Source organism: Rattus norvegicus, chromosome 2, assembly GCF_036323735.1.
Source record: "Rattus norvegicus strain BN/NHsdMcwi chromosome 2, GRCr8, whole genome shotgun sequence".
Classification (NCBI taxonomy): domain Eukaryota; kingdom Metazoa; phylum Chordata; class Mammalia; order Rodentia; family Muridae; genus Rattus; species Rattus norvegicus.
Window position 1 is genome coordinate 7,385,813 of NC_086020.1, and position 17,604 is coordinate 7,403,416.

Here is a 17,604-nt window from a genome sequence, read left to right on the forward strand (position 1 = left end):
AGGGCCATGCTGAACACTGAGGTAGTTTGTCTCTAATTAATACACATACATAGATACACACACAAACACAACGCACATAGTCACACTCAACACACATACACACACACCACACAAACACAAATGCACATTCACACATATAAACAGATACACTCATACGTACTCACAATCATATGTACACACATGCACACACAGATACACACAAATATAACTGCATGTACAATACACACGAACCATACAGACACACATACAAATACACATAGATTCACACACAAACCACACACACATACACACACACTTTTGTTTGCTTCTTTGTTTTGGTTTTGATTCAATGTTTCATCATTGCAGCCTAGGTTAACTTGGAATTCTTTTTTTTTTTTTATTGGATATTTTTTATTTACATTTCAAATGTTATTCCCTTTCCTGGTTTCCCGTCTATAATCCCGTATCCTATTCCCCAATTGCTCCCTCACCAATTGCTCCCTCTTTCTGCCTCCCTACCCTCACATTCCCCTATACTGGGGGTCCAGCCTTGGCAGGACCAAGGGCTTCTCCTCCAATTGGTGCCCAACAAGGCCAACCTCTGCTACATATGCAGCTGGAGCCATGGGTCTGTCTGTGTGTACACTTTGGATGGTGGTTTAGTTCCTGGGAGCTTTGGTAGGTTGGTATTGTTCTTATGGGGTTGCAAGCCCCTTTAGCTCCTTCAATCCGTTCTCTAATTCCTCTAACAGAAACCCTGTTCTCAGGTCAATTATTTGCTGCTAGCATTTGCTTCTGTATTTGTCATGCTCTGGCTGAGCCTCTCAGGAGACCACTATATCAGGCTTCTCTCAGCATGCACTTCTTGGCTTTATAAATATTGTCTAGGTTTAGTGACTGTATATATATGGACTGGATCCCCATGTGGGGCAGGCTCTGAATGGCCATTCCTTCAGTCTCTGCTCCAAACTTTGCCTCCATATCTCCTCCTATGAATATTTTTATTCACTCTTTTAAGAAGGCCTGGAGCATCCACACCTTGGTCATCCTTCTTGAGCTTCATGTGGTCTGTGGATTGTATCTTGGGTAATTAGAGTTTTTGGACTAATATCCACTTATCAGTGAGTGTATACCATGTGTGTTTTTCTGTGATTGGATTACCTCACTCAGGATGATATTTTCTATCATCCATTTGCCCACGAATTTCATGAAGTCATTGTTTTTGATAGCTGAGTAATATTCCATTGTGTAGATGTACCACATTTTCTGTATCCAATCCTCTGTTGAAGGGCATCTGGGTTCTTTCCAGCTTCTGGGTATTAGAAATAAGGCTACTATGAATATAGTGGAGCATGTGTCTTTGTTGTATGTTGGAGTATCATTTGGGAATGTCCAATTTTCTGAGGAACCTCCAGACTGATTTCTAGAGTGGTTGTACCAGCTTACAATTCCAACAATGGAAGAGTGTTCCTCTTTCTCCACATCGTCACCAGCATCTGTTCTCAACTGACTCTTTTATCCTAGTCATTCTGACTGGTGTGAGGTGGAATCTCAGAGTTGTTTTGATTTGCATTTCCCTGATGACTAAGAATATTGAACATTTCTTTAGGTTCTCAGCCATTTGATATTCCTCAGCTGAGAATGTTTTGTTTAGCTTTGTACCCCATTTTTAATAGGGTTATTTGGTGCTCTGGAGTTCAACTTCTTGAGTTCTTTGTATATTTTGGATATTAGCCTTCTATCAGATGTAGGATTTGGTAAAGATTTTTTCCCAATCTCTTGGTTGCTGTTTTGCCCTAATGACTGTCCTTTGCCTTACAGAAGTTTTATGAGATCCCATTTGTTGATTCTTGATCTTAGAGCATAAGCCATTGGTGTTTTTTTTTTTTTTTCAGGAAATATTCCCCAATGCCCATGTGTTTGAGGCTCTTCCCCACTTTTTCTTCTATAGTTTGAGTGTATCTGGTTTGATGTGGAGGTCCGTGATCTACTTGGACTTAAGCTTTGTACAGGGCGATAAGAATGAGTCGATTTGCATTCTTCTACCTAACTTGGAATTCTTGATTATCCTGCCTCAGTCTGCTGTGTACAGATGTATATCACAATGTCTAACAATTTTCAATAAACATATTAACCATGCATATTTATGGAAATCATATATAAATTATTCATTGATTACACTCAACCATTTTTCTACTCTTTCTCCTTACCTCCTATATTTTTCATAGTCCTAAAAAAAAATTAAAATATAATTGTAACATTTTTCTTCTTTTCTTTCTTTCCTCCAACCTCTCCATGCTACCCCCAAACTTCTCTGAAATTCCTGACATTCTTTAATTTTTACCATTATATATTTATGTATATTTACAGCCATAGATGTTAATTCTTACGCATACATATACACATTTATATTTATCTGAGATCTGAGTTCATTCAGTGTTGCATGCATGTATATGATTTCAATGCTGACAACACTTGGTGTAAAATTGGTTAATTGGTTAATTAGGGACACCTTTCTGGGGAAGCCTAATCTTGCTCTCAGCACTGAGTCACCTGTAGTTGTTTGTCTAGGGATGGGGCCCATGAGACTTCCTCCTTCCCTGTTCACATGGTGTTTTATTATTGAGGTGTCACAGATGTGCTTCCCTGTAACTTCTATAAAACACAGTTTCACAGCAGATTTCCTAGTTCTCTGACTCTTAAATTTTTCTGTCCTCTCTTCTGCAATTTTATCTGAGGCTCACATGCAGAAGTTGTGTTCAGAGGTATACGTCTTTAGGCTGAGCACTCCAAAGTCAGCTGTTCTCTGCATTTTGACCCATCGTGGTTTTTTTCTAATGTTCTCTGTTACAAAGAGAAGGTTCTTTAGTAAGGGTTACACTTCATGCATTTTGTAGAGAGTGAGCTATGCTGGTTCTTTTCTAAGATCCATACTTCACTGGCCTTGGGTATTTGGTTAGATTTCCAGTACTAGGTCTGATTTACCTCCTGCTGAGCAACCCTTAAGTTCAATTAGACAGATATTAAGTCCATATCAGCAAGATATGAATGCCACCACCGTGTCTCTAGGAAATCTTGCCAGGGTTGTTGTTGGGGTTCTAGGCTTCAGTAGTTGGGTGGCTCCATTTGACAGCTATCAGGACTATGAAAGTTAGCATACAGGGAAGCATACTTTCAAGTCAGATCGAGCTCTCATCTTCCAAGTCTTTTGTTCAAAGTTCATGATGTCTTCAACAGCAGAGACTTACTTTCAACCTCTGGGTGGCAGTTGAGGACAATAGCAGTGTTCTGTAGTACCACACTGAAAGGGAGTTTTTCATACCTATTGTTAGGGTTTTAGTTAGACAGCGTATGGCTCTTGAGGGGAGCATTGTCAGCCTAACTTAATTTAAACTATATATGTACATACATTTATATGTACTATGTGTAATTTTGTAAAAATAAAAGATAATTTGTTTTCTTAATGTTCCTTCCCCCACCCCACTCTTCTCTTTCCCTCCCTAATGAGAGCACCTGCCCTGTTTATCTCATTTCCCCTCACATCACCTGCTCTTCTTTCTAGAGCTCTTCTTTTTCTGTCATTAATAGTGGACTTCTAAGAATTTATTTCTAGGCATTAAACAGATAGATCATCAAAAAAGATAAGGGATGAAGTTTAATGAGTGCTCAGAAAAAACTGTCACATTTTTCCATTTGAAATACTTACTTTGTTATTTGACAAATCTAATTATGATATATAGTTGTAAGTTAAGTTTCCTTTATTATGAGATCATTACCCTTATTTGCTCTTATGTGAACAGTTAAATTTTACTTATTTTTCCACCCTTTATATTTATAATTGTCTATGATGAAATTTTGAGGTAATGAGATATAGTAGGGCTTGGTTGTGATAACCAATTTTATCAACTTGATTGGATTAAGAAACACTGAGGTCATCAGAATATCTATGGGTGTTATTACAAGTGTTTTGATAAAGAGTACCTGGGGGTTTCTTGGGTTGGAGACACCTACCCAGGTGAGTGGCACTGTTAGGACCAATCAGATTGTGGTGGCTCCATCTGTAACTCCTGTAGATGGGAGGACGACACAAGAGGATTTCCATACGTCCAAGGTTTGCTAGGTTGATAGACTGCTTTAGAAAACTGACCAACCAGCCAAACCAAAGAATTGTGAGGTTCAAAGAGCTGAAGGTTTAGTTCTGATAAAGGAGTTTTAGTTCATTTTAATGGTTGCCACATTTTTCATTAAGTATGCTACATAATAGCTTCTTGGTTTGTTTCAGCTTTTAACTGCATTTGAGAATGCACTGGACTTAGCAGATAACGTTCCCAGTGAAGATCACCAAGTACTTTATAGGAATTTCATTCAGTATTTGTCTAAAGTAAGTGACATTCCTGTACTCTAGTTTTGCACATGTTCATCCATAAGCTTTCCTGCTAATGGAATTCACTTTGTCATGCTTTTATATTTTCAAGTTTCCTCATGAGATGACTAGGTTGAAGAAGGCCTGTGAAGGAATGATAACTATGTATCCTGCTGTACAGTACCCACTGGAAGTGATTTGTTTGTACCTAATTGACTCAGGCAAGTTTGTTATATTGCTTCCCAGAGATGTGTGATTATATAAGGGTGATATTGTAATCAGTTAAGCACTACTTACTATGTATAAAATATTATGCTGGTCTTTCTGGACGTAAAAGAAATGTAGTTGTGTAATGTTGCATTTATAGATACTCTGACAAATACAGGAAAGTAGAATGATTTAGGATTTGTGAGTTATAAAGCTACTGGTTCATCAATGAAGTTTATTTATTTATTTATTTTTAATTCAGTGAAGCCTTTTTGGCGATAGGACTTGAAGGATGTCTTGAGTTTCCTCCAACATTAGATGGAGCAGGTCTGACAGGTAGTTTAGACATCAGGTATAGTGTTGTGGCAGTAGATATAGAAGAAATAACTGCATCCTCTCTGGCTAGTAGGCTGGATTATATTCATGAGGTCTTGAGTGCTATGAGAAGGTTTGTCTAAACACTGAGTTTCACAGTGCTGATGTTAATGCCAGAGTGATGGTCTGTTTTTAAAGTGTCTACAGGATTGTGAACTGTTGGTCTATAAGTAAACTAGAGTGTACAAGTTGGAGGGATATCTTGGTGTGTACACCATGTTCTTGCTTCGTCTCAGACTTCTTTGGTAGAGAGAGATGACTGTTCCTAGCTGGAATAGGAATTGGCTTATCTGAAGCCATGTCTATCTGTGATCTAGGCTGGTATTTGTGCTGATTGACTGCTGTGGTTTTTCATCTTGGCCTCTGTCCTGTGTCTGTGCTGAATAGTGTGCTATATGGTGACTGGAATATACTTCTACACATGCATTTATTCACTGGAGATAAACAAGTTCACAGAGGTGAGTGGTAAGACTGAACTGGAAATAGCACCACAGTTATTCTGGTAACTGGATTGTTGCAGAGCTTTCCTAGTGCAGTGAATCTTTTCACTTGGTTGCAAACTTTGTGAATATCTAGAACATTTATATGAGTGATTCACATGTGTCATAGGAGGAAATATGGCTGAGTTCTGGAGGTAACTGAGGGAGAACTTCAGGCAGTCCTTGGCCCTTGCTTCTGCTTATTTCCATTCTCCTTCATCACCCTTCCTCAAGTCTTCCTGGTCTGTATGAAGACAGATGCTCCTACTTCTAGTCTTGGACTTTCACCAATAAGTAAGGAAATCTTTTATTTTCTTTTTTCTTTCTTTTTTTTTTTCTTATCTTTATTAACTTGAGTATTTCTTATTTACATTTCGGTTGTTATTCCCCTTCCCGGTTTCTGGGCCAACATCCCCCTAACCCCTCCCCCTCCCCTTCTAAATAGCCTTCCTCTCCCCATCCTCCCCCCATTACCATCCTCCCCCCAACAATCACATTCACTGGGGGTTCAGTCTTGGCAGGACCAAGGGCTTCCCCTTCCACTGGTGCTCTTACTAGGCTATTCATTGCTACCTATGAGGTCAGAGTCCAGGGTCAGTCCATGTATAGTCTTGGGTAGTGGCTTAGTCCCTGGAAGCTCTGGTTGCTTGGCATTGTTGTACATATGGGGTCTCGAGCCCCTTCAAGCTCTTCCAGTTCTTTCTCTGATTCCATCAACGGGGGTCCTGTTCTCAGTTCAGTGGTTTGCTGCTGGCATTCGCCTCTGTATTTGCTGTATTCTGGCTGTGTCTCTCAGGAGCGATCTACATCCGGTTCCTGTCAGCCTGCACTTCTTTGCTTCATCCATCTTATCTAGTTTGGTGGCTGTATATGTATGGGCCACATGTGGGGCAGGCTCTGAATGGGTGTTCCTTCAGCCTCTGTTCTAAACTTTGCCTCCCTATTCCCTCCCAAGGGTATTCTTGTTCCCCTTTTAAAGAAGGAGTGAAGCATTCACATTTTGGTCATCCTTCTTGAGTTTCATGTGTTCTGTGCATCTAGGGTAATTCAAGCATTTAGGCTAATATCCACTTATCAATGAGTGCATACCATGTGTGTTTTTCTGTGATTGGGTTAACTCACTCAGGATGATATTTTCCAGTTCTATCCATTCATTATGAATGAATTTCATAAAGTCATTGTTTTTGATAGCTGAGTAATATTCCATTGTGTAGATGTACCATATTTTGTGTATCCATTCCTCTGTTGAAGGGCAGCTGGGTTCTTTCCAGCTTCTGGCTATTATAAATAAGGCTGCTATGAACATAGTGGAGCATGTGTCTTTGTTATATGTTGGGGCGTCTCTTGGGTATATGGCCAAGAGAGGTATAGCTCGGTCCTCAGGTAGTTCAATGTCCAATTTTCTGAGGAACCTCCAGACTGATTTCCAGAATGGTTTTACCAGTCTGCAATCCCACCAACAATGGAGGAGTGTTCTTCTTTCTCCATATCCTCGCCAGCATTTGCTGTCACCTGAGTTTTTGATCTTAGCCATTCTCACTGGTGTGAGGTGAAATTTCAGGGTTGTTTTGATTTGCATTTCCCTTGTGACTAAAGATGTTGAACATTTCTTTAGGAATTTCTCAGCCATTCGGCATTCCTCAGCTGTGAATTCTTTGTTTAGCTCTGAACCCCATATTTTAATAGGGTTATTTGTCTCCCTGCTCTCTAATTTCTTGAGTTCTTTGTATATTTTGGATATAAGCCCTCTATCCATTGTAGGATTGATAAAGATCTTTTCCCAATCTGTTGGTTGTTGTTTTGTCCTAACCACAGTGTCCTTTGCCTTACAAAAGCTTTGCAGATTTATGAGATCTCATTTGTCGATTCTTGATCTTAGAACATAAGCCATTGGTGTTTTGTTCACGAAATGTTCTCCAGTGCCCATGTGTTAGAGATTCTTCCCCAGTTTTTCTTCTATTACTTTGAGTGTATCTGGTTTGATGTGGAGGTCCTTGATCCACTTGGACTTAAGCTTTGTACAGGGTGATAAGCATGGATCGATCTGCATTCTTCTACATGTTGACCTCCAGTTGAACCAGCACCATTTGCTGAAAATGCTATCTTTTTTCCATTTGATGGTTTTGGCTCCTTTGTCAAAAATCAAGTGCCCATAGGTGTGTGGATTCATTTCTGGGTCTTTAATTTTGTTCCATTGGTCTATCTGTCTGTCTCTGTACCAATACCATGCAGTTTTTACCACTATTGCTCTGTAATACTGCTTGAGTTCAGGGATAGTGATTCCCCCTGAAGTCCTTTTATTGTTGAGGATAGTTTTAGCTATCCTGGGTTTTTTGTTATTCCAGATGAATTTGCAAATTGTTCTGTCTAACTCTTTGAAGAATTGAATTGGTATTTTGATGGGGATTGCATTGAATCTGTCAATCGCTTTTGGTAAAATGGCCATTTTTACTATATTAATCCTGCCAATCCATGAGCATGGGAGATCTTTCCGTCTTCTGAGGTCTTCTTCAATTTCTTTCTTCAGTCTTGAAGTTCTTATTGTACAGATCTTTTACTTGCTTGGTTAAAGTCACACCGAGGTACTTTATATTATTTGGGTCTATTATGAAGGGTGTCATTTCCCTAATTTCTTTCTCGGCTTGTTTCTCTTTTGTGTAGAGGAAGGCTACATTTATTTGAGTTAATTTTATACCCAGCCACTTTGCTGAAGTTGTTTATCAGCTTTAGTAGTTCTCCAGTGGAACTTTTGGGATCACTTAAATATACTATCATATCATCTGCAAATAGTGATATTTGGACTTCTTCTTTACCAATCTGTATCCCCTTGATTTCCTTTTGTTGTCTGATTGCTCTGGCTAGAACTTCAAGAACTATATTGAATAAGTAGGGAGAGAGTGGGCAGCCTTGTCTAGTCCCTGATTTTAGTGGGATTTCTTCAAGTTTCTCTCCATTTAGTTTAATGTTAGCTACTGGTTTGCTATGTATATGGCTTTTCCTATGTTTAAGTATGGGCCTTGAATTCCTATTCTTTCCAGGACTTTTATCATGAAGGGGTGTTGAATTTTGTCAAATCCTTTCTTAGCATCTGATGAAATGATCATGTGGTTTTGTTCTTTCAGTTTGTTTATATAATGGATCACATTGATGATTTCTGTATATTAAACCATCCCTGCATGCCTGGGATGAAGCCTACTTGATCACGGTGGATGATTGTTTTGATGTGGTCTTGGATTCGGTTTGCCAGAATTTTATTGAGTATTTTTGCATCGATATTCATAAGGGAAATTGGTCTGAAGTTCTCTTTCTTTGTTGGGTCTTTGTGTGGTTTAGGTATAAGAGTAATTGTGGCTTCATAGAAGGAATTCGGTAGTGCTCCATCTGTTTCAATTTTGTGGAATAGTTTGGATAGTATTGGTATGAGGTCTTCTATGAAGGTCTGATAGAATTCTGCACTAAACCCATCTGTACCTGGGCTCTTTTTGGTTGGAAGACCTTTAATGACTGCTTCTATTTCGTTAGAAGTTATGGGGTTGTTTAAATGGTTTATCTGTTCCTGATTTAACTTCAGTACCTGGTATCTGTCTAGGAAATTGTCCATTTCCTGCAGATTTTCAAGTTTTGTTGAATATAGGCTTTTGTAGTAGGATCTGATGATTTTTTGAATTTCCTCTGATTCTGTAGTTATGTCTTCCTTTTCATTTGTGATTTTCTTAATTTGTACACACTCTGTGTCCTCTCGTTAGTCTGCCTAACGGTTTATCTATCTTGTTGATTTTCTCAAAGATCCAAGTTTTGGTTCTGTTGATTCTTTCTATGGTCTTTTTTTGTGTCTACTTGGTTGATTTCAGCTCTGAGTTTGATTATTTCCTGCCTTCTACTCCTCCTGGGTGTATTTGCTTCTTTTGTTCTAGAGCTTTTAGGTGTGATGTCAAGCTGCTGATATGTGCTCTCTCCTGATTCTTTCTGCAGGCATTCAGAGCTATGAGTTTTCCTCTTAGCACAGCTTTCATTCTGTCCCATAAGTATGGGTATGCTGTACCTTCATTTTCATTAAATTCTAAGAAGTCTTTAATTTCTTTTTTTATTTCTTCCTTCACCAGGTTATCATTGAGTAGAGAATTGTTCAACTTCCATGTACATGTGGGCGTTCTTCCCTTATTGTTATTGAAGACCAGCTTTAGCCTGTGGTGGTCTGATAGCACACATGGGATTATTTCTATCTTTTGTATCTGTTGAAGCCTGTTGTGTGACCAAGTATATGGTCAATTTTGGGGAATGAACCATGAGATGGTGAAGAATGTATATCCTTTTGCTTTATGATAGAATATTCCATAAATATTTGTTAAGTCCATTTGGTTCATGATTTCTCTTAGTCTGTCTCTGTCTCTGTTTAATTTGTTTCCATGATCTGTCCATTGATGAGAGTGAGGTTTTGAAATCTCCTACTATTATTGTGTAGGTGCAATGTGTGTTTTGAGCTTTAGTAAGGTTTCTTTTACGTATGTAGGTGCCCTTGTATTTGGAGCATAGATATTTAGGATTGAGAGTTCACTTTGGTGGACTTTTCCTTTGAATATGAAGTGTTTTTCCTTATCTTTTTTGATGACTTCTGGTTGAAAATCGATTTTATTTGATATTAGAATGGCTACTCCAGCTTGCTTCTTCCGACCATTTGCTTGCGAATTTGTTTTCCAGCCTTTGACTCTGAGGTAGTGTCTGTCTTTGTCTCTGAGGTGTGTTTCCTGTAGGCAGCAGAATGCAGCGTCCTCATTGCGTATGCAGTTTGTCATTCTATGTCTTTTTATTGGGGAGTTGAGTCCATTGATGTTGAGAGATATTAAGGAATAGTGATTATTGCTTCCTGTTATATTCATGTTTGTTTGTGATATTAAGTTTGTGTGTTTTCTTCTCTTTGTTTTGTCCCCAAGATGATTAGTTATGTTGGGCTTTACCACTTATTATCCTTTATAGCGTTGGATTTTAGAAAGATATTGTGTAAATTTGGTTTTTTCATGGAATATCTTGGTTTCTTCATGTATGTCAATTGAGAGTTGTGTAGGATACAGTAACCTGGGCTGGCATTTGTGTTCTCTTAGGGTCTGTATGACATCTGTCCAGGATCTTCTGCCTTTCATAGTCTTTTGTGAGAAGTCTGGTGTGATTCTGATAGGTCTGCCTTAATATGTTACTTGACATTTTCCCTTACTGCTTTTAATATTCTTTCTTTGTTTTGTGCATTTGATGTTTTGACTATTATGTGGCGGGAGGAGTTTCTCTTCTGGTTCAATCTATTTGGAGTTCTGTAGGCTTCTTGTATGTTTATGGGCATCTCTTTCTTGAGGTTAGGGAAGTTTTCTTCTATGATTTTGTTGAAGATATTTACTGGTCCTTTGAGTTGGGAGTCTTCACTCTCTTCTATACCTATTATCCTTAGGTTTGATCTTCTCATTGAGTCCTTGATTTCTTGTATGTTTTGGACCAGTAGCTTTTTCCGTTTTCCGTTATCTTTGACCATTGTGTGAATGATTTCTCTGGAATCTTCTGCTCCTGAGATTCTCTCTTCTATCTCTTGTATTCTGTTGGTGATACTTGTATCTTCGGCTCCTTGTCTCTTCCTTTGGTTTTCTATTTCCAGCGTTGTTTCCCTTTGTGCTTTTTTTTTTTTTTTTAATTAACTTGAGTATTTCTCATATACATTTCGAGTGTTATTCCCTTTCCCGGTTTCCGGGCAAACATCCCCCTCCCCCCCTCCCCTTTCTTATCTGTGTTCCCCTCCCCATCCTCCCCCCATTGCCGCCCTCCCTCCAACAATCTAGTTCACTGGGGATTCAGTCTTAGTAGGACCCAGGGCTTCCCCTTCCACTGGTGCTCTTACTAGGATATTCATTGCTACCTATGAGGTCAGAGTCCAGGGTCAGTCCATGTATAGTCTTTAGGTAGTGGCTTAGTCCCTGGAAGCTCTGGTTGCTTGGCATTGTTGTTCATAAGGAGTCTTGAGCCCCTTCACGCTCTTCCAGTTCTTTCTCTGATTCCTTCAACGGGGGTCCTATTCTCAGTTCAGTGGTTTGCTGCTGGCATTCGCCTCTGTGTTTGCTGTATTCTGGCTGTGTCTCTCAGGAGCGGTCTACATCCGGCTCCTGTCGGCCTGCACTTCTTTGCTTCATCCATCTTGTCTAATTGGATGGCTGTATATGTATGGGCCACATGTGGGGCAGGCTCTGAATGGGTGTTCCTTCTGTGTCTGTTTTAATCTTTGCTTCTCTATTCCCTGCCGAGGGTATTCTTGTTCCCCTTTTAAAGAAGGAGTGAAGCATTCACATTTTGATCATCTGTCTTGAGTTTCATTTGTTCTAGGCATCTAGGGTAATTCAAGCATTTGGGCTAATATCCACTTATCAATGAGTGCATACCATGTGTGTTTTTCTGTGATTGGTTTACCTCACTCAGGATGATATTTTCCAGTTCCAACCATTTGCCTACGAATTTCATAAAGTCATTGTTTTTGATAGCTGAGTAATATTCCATTGTGTAGATGTACCACATTATCTGTATCCATTCCTCTGTTGAAGATCATCTGGGTTCTTTCCAGTTTCTGGCTATTATAAATAAGGCTGCGATGAACATAGTGGAGCACGTGTCTTTTTTATATGTTGGCGCATCTTTTGGGTATATGCCCAAGAGAGTTATAGCTGGATCCTCAGGCAGTTCAATGTCCAATTTTCTGAGGAACCTCCAGACTGATTTCCAGAATGGTTGTACCAGTCTGCAATCCCACCAACAATGGAGGAGTGTTCCTCTCTGTGTTTTCTTCATTGCTTCTATTTTCATTTTTAATTCCTTCAACTGTTTATTTGTGTTTTCTTGGAATTCTTTCAGGGATTTTTGTGATTCCTCTCTATACGCTTCTACTTGTTTATTTATGGTTTCCTGTGTTTTTCTAAGGGAATTCTTCATGTCTTTCTTGAAGTCCTCCAGCATCATGATCAAATGTGGTTTTAAATCTAGGTCTTGCTTTCTCGTGTGTTTGGATATTCAGTGTTTTTTTGGTGGGAGAATTGGGCTCCGATGATGCCATGTAGTCTTGGTTTCTGTTGCTTGGGTACCTGCACTTGCCTCTAGCCAGCAGGTTGTCTCTTGTGTTACCTTGGTCTGCTATTTCTGACAGGGGCTAGACCTTCCTATAGGCCTGTGTGTAGGGAGTGCTGTAGACCTGTTTTCCTGTTTTCTTTCAGCCAGTTTTAGGAACAGAGTGTTCTGCTTTTGGGAGTGTAGTCTTTCCTGCCTATTGATCTTCAGCTGTTCCTGTGGGACTGTGTCCTGAGTCCAGCAGGCAGGTGGCTTGGAGCAGAAAAGTTCGTGTTACCTTTGGTCCCGCGGCTCAAGTTCCTCGTGGTGGGCTGCTTCTGACCTCTCCATGAGGGCAGCAACTAGGAGGGCCTGCGCCACCTTTTCTGGGATCCACCATGCACCGGGGTCCCAGATGGCGTTAGGTGTTTTCCTCTGCAGTCAGAAATGTGGGCAGAGTGTAGTCTCTTCTGGCCTCCCAGGCGTGTCTGCCCCTCTGAAGTTTTAGCTCTCCCTCCCACGGGATTTGGGTGCAGAGTACTGTTGATTGGTCCCTTCAGGTCCAGGTGGTGTCTCGACCGCGGGGGACCTGCCACTCCAGTGCCCCAATCTTTGGGTTCCGAAATCTTATTTTCAAAGAGCACCAAAAGTATCAGAGTGAATTACTTTTTGAACTACAGGGGCTTCAACTAATAAAGTTTAGGATGGTCTAGTCCAGGCAGTAGACTAGAATGATTAAACCAAGTGACATCATAATGAGTGAATGAGCTTGGAATATGATATCTTGATACAAAGGATGGATGAATGGAAATATAATGTTATAATAGAAATGAAAAATTAATGAAAAATGTAACATTATTTTCAAAATAGTCAAATCCCATCAATTGTTTGTAAATGGGAATCTGCAAACTAAAGCTATGTATGCAGTTTGTTAAGTGTAATGGAGCGATTGATATTACAGAAGACTGAGGTGAGTGACTCTTGGACAGTGCAGTCTGGCTTGAGAAGAGGAAGAAAAGGGTGAGGATTGGGAAGGAGGACTGATGGGAAGATAGGAAAGAATATTTCAGACAGGAGTATTTTGTAGACTGTTGTGGTAGACTGAGTAACTGATTTTATGACTAAGGAAATGAGTATTAAGTCCTTTAAATAAGATGTCCCGTGGCTGGGAGAGCTGAACACCCAGAAGTGCAGACCATCCTGAGACCACAGGTCAGAGTGCACTTCTGCCCACCCTTGCCCACATCCCTGGCCCAAGAGGAAACTGCAGAGTGCCTCTGGACAGAGAAATATAGGAGTAGTCAGCTGTAGGTACCTGTAGTTCTAGTCTGTGCCTGGAACTGAACTGAACCAGTCAAATAGCTACCTGTGCCCAAATCCAGAGAGCTGGACCCTCAGAAGTTTGGACACTCGTGAGAAATCAGAGGAGACTACCCCACATTACTGACCTAAGACGGAATCACCTAGTGCCATCTGTGCCCCCTGTGTGCAGGGACCTAGGAGCAGTCCGGGGTAGGACTCTTCTGATTCCTGCCTGTACCAAGAGCTGAAAGACAGTCACCAAGAGTGCCTACACACCTGTTCCCAGAAGCTGCTGAAAGAAAATAGGAAAACAGGTCTACAGAAGTGCTGACACAGAGGCCTATAGGAGGGTCAAGCCACTGTCAGAAACAGCAAAACAAGCTAACACCAGAGACAGCCTGATGGCAAGAGCCAAGTGCAGGAACCTATGCAACAGAAACCAAGACTACTTGGCATCATCAGAGCCTAGTTCTCCCACCAAAGCAAATACCGGATATCCAAACACACCGGAAAAGCAAGATTTAGATTTAAAATCACATCTTATGATGATGATGGAGGACTTTAAGAAGGACATAAATAACTCCCTTAAAAGAAATACAGGATGACACATGTAAACAAGTAGAAGCCCTTTAAGAGGAAACACAAAAATCCCTTAATGAATTACAGGAAAACAACCAAATAGGTGAAGGAACTGGACAAAACTGTCCAGGATTTTAAAATGGAAACAGAAATAATAAAGCACAAAGGAGACAACCCTGGAGATAGAAAATTTAGGGAGAGATCAGGAGTCATAGATGCAGCCATCACCAACAGAATATAAGAGATAGAAGAGAGAATCTCAGGGGCAGAAGATACCATAGAAAACATCAACACAACCGTCAAAGATAATGTAAAATGCAAAAAGTGCCTAGCCTAAAATATCCAGGAAATCCAGGACACAATGAGAAGATCAAACCTAAGGATAATATGTATAGAAGAGAGTGAAGACTCCCAACTTAAAGGGCCAGTAAATATCTTTAACAAAATTATAGAAAACTTCCCTAACCTAAAAAAAGAGATGTCCATAAACATACAAGAAGCCCACAGAACTCTAAATAGATTGGACCAGAAGAGAAATTCCTCTCCTCACAAAATAGTCAAAACACCAAATGCACAGAAGAAAGAAAGAATATTAAAAGCAGTAAGGGGAAAAGGTCAAGTGACATGTAAAGGGAGACCTATAAGAATTACACCAGACTTCTCACTGAAGACTATGAAAGCCAGAAGATCCTGGGCAGATGTCATACAGACCCTAAGAGAACAGGAATGCCAGTCCAGGCAGGCTAATTTATCCAACAAAACTCTCAGTTAACATAGATAGAGAAACCAAGATATTCTATGACAAAAGCAAATTTACACAATATCTTCCTGTAAGTCCAGCCCTATAAAGGATAATAAATGGAAAACGCTAACACAAGTAGGGAAACTACACCCTTGAAAAAGCAAGAAAGTAATATTCTTGTAAGACACTCAAAAGAAGAGAGACACACAAACATAATTCCACCTCTTACAAAAGGAAGCAACAGTCACTATTCCTTTATATCTTTCAACATCAATGGGTTCAATTCCCCCAATAAAAAGACATAGACTAGCAGACTGGATACATAAAGAAGACCCAGCATTTTGCTTCATACAGGAAACACACCTCATAGACAAAAATAGACACTACCTCAGAGTAAGAGGCTGGAAAACAACTTTCCAAGCAAATGGTCTGAAGAAGCAAGCTGGAGTAGCCATCCTAATATCGAATAAAATCGACTTTCAACTAAAAGTCATCAAAAAAGATAAGGAACGACACTTCATATTCATCAAAGGAAAAATCCACCAAGATGAACTCTCAATCCTAAATATCTATGCTCCAAATGCAAGGGCACCTACATTCATTAAAAAAAAAACCTTACTAAAGCTCAAATCACACATTGCATCTCATGCAACAATAGTAGGAGATTTCAACACCCCACTTTCATCAATGAACAGATCATGGAAACAGAAATTAAATAGAGACATAGAGAATGTAACACAAGTTATGAACCAAATAAATTTAAGACATATTTATAGAACATTCTATCCTAAAACAAAAGGATATACCTTTTTCTCAGCACCTCATGGTACCTTCTCCAAAATTGACCATATAATCAGTCACAAAACAGGCCTCAACAGATACAGGATGATAGAAATAATCCCCTGCGTCCTCTCAGACCACCATGGAGTTAGGCTGGTCTTCAATAACAACAGTAACGACAGAACACTCATATACACATGGAAGTTGAACAACGCTCTACTCAGTGAAAACTTGGGCAAGGTAGAAATAAAGAAAGAAATTAAAGACTTCTTCGAATTTAATGAAAATGAAGGCACAATGTACCCAACTTATGGGACACAATGAAAGTAGTACTTAGGGGAATACTCATAGCTCCGAGTGCCTGCAGAGAGAGACTAGAGAGAGCACGGACCATGTGAAGCTCAAGAGGAAGTGTGGACGCTTCACTCCTTTTTAAAAGGGGGAATAAAAATGTCCATAGGAGAGGATATGGAGGCAAAGTTTAGAACAGAGACTGAAGGAAAGGCCATTCAGAGCCTGTCCCACTAGTGCCCCATATATATGTGTATACACACACACACACACACACACACACACACACACACACACACACACACACACACAGAGTCACCAAGACTAGGTAAGATTGATGAAGCTAAGAAGTTCATGCTGGCAGGAACCAGATATAGATGTCTCCTGAGTGACACAGCCAGACATGTCAATTACAGATGTGACTCTAGTAGGAAACCACTGAACTGAGAACAGGACCCCGTTGGAGGAATTGGAGAAAGGATTGAAAGAACTGAAGGAGTTTGCAACCCCATAAGAACAATGCCAACCAACCAGAGCTTCCAGGGACTAAACCACTACCCAAAGATCTGACCCATGATTCCAGCTGCATATGTAGCAGAGGATGGCCTTGTTGGGCACCAGTGGAAGGAGAAGCCCTTGGTCTTGTCAAGGTTGGACCCCCAGTGATGGGGAATGTTGGGGTTTGGTTGTAAGGGGGTGTTCATGGGGAGGAAACACCCTTATGTGGGAGGGGGAGAGGTTAGGGGGAGTATGGACAGTAAACTGGGAAAGGGAATAACATTTGAAATGTAAATAAAGAAGTATATCCAATAAAAATAAATAAAAAACCAAAAAACCAGAAACTGAGTACTAGAGAAAAGGTCCCTACCATGAAGAAATCAGCAATAGAAGAGCAAAGGATCTAGAGAACAAACAAAGCCATTAAAATTACCATGGTAAATCCTTACTTATCAGTATTATCTTTCATGTAAGTGAAATTATATAATGAAAAGACAATGAGTGGTTGAATAGATCTATGAAACTAAATACATGAATAACAACAACAAAACAATATGCTGCCTGTAGGTGTTTTATAGCAGTTTCCTAGGAAATTAAAACCCAGTTTGAAGAGAAGATAAAGTTTAAGACACGGGTTATTAGAAGAGATAATCTAAGTGGGAGGTAAAAACATTCCGTCTTTCAGTGAAGCTCCTTAAACGCAGGAAGTAAACAGTAAACGGTTTCTGTAAGTCCCTGAAACCGACCAGATATGGTACAGCTCTCCCTCACCAAGCCTATATATATAAGCTGTAAAGACTGCTGAGTGAAAACGTTGAAGGTGGGTTTGTGTCCCCATCCCAAAGGGGCTGGAAACCCCAAAGCAAGACCAACAGTGTCAACTAACCTGGACCACTGGGAGCTCCCAAAGACTAAGCCACTAATCAAGGAGCACACGGAGT

General features: G+C 40.0%; 1 protein-coding gene across 13 annotated transcripts in view; it reads left to right on the forward strand.

Annotated features, from left to right (window-relative positions):
- Skic3 (SKI3 subunit of superkiller complex) overlaps window positions 1–17,604 on the forward strand; it is a 162,935-nt gene that overhangs the window by 22,396 nt on the left and 122,935 nt on the right. For 11 of the 13 annotated variants that reach the window (XM_063281455.1, XM_063281449.1, XM_063281457.1 and 8 more), the window contains 2 exons: window positions 4,262–4,360; window positions 4,455–4,567. In XM_063281455.1, the coding sequence (XP_063137525.1) occupies window positions 4,262–4,360; window positions 4,455–4,567 (212 nt within the window). The remainder of the gene's footprint in view (window positions 1–4,261; window positions 4,361–4,454; window positions 4,568–17,604) is intronic. The other 2 variants (NM_001427072.1, NM_001427073.1) reach the window with 1 other exon arrangement.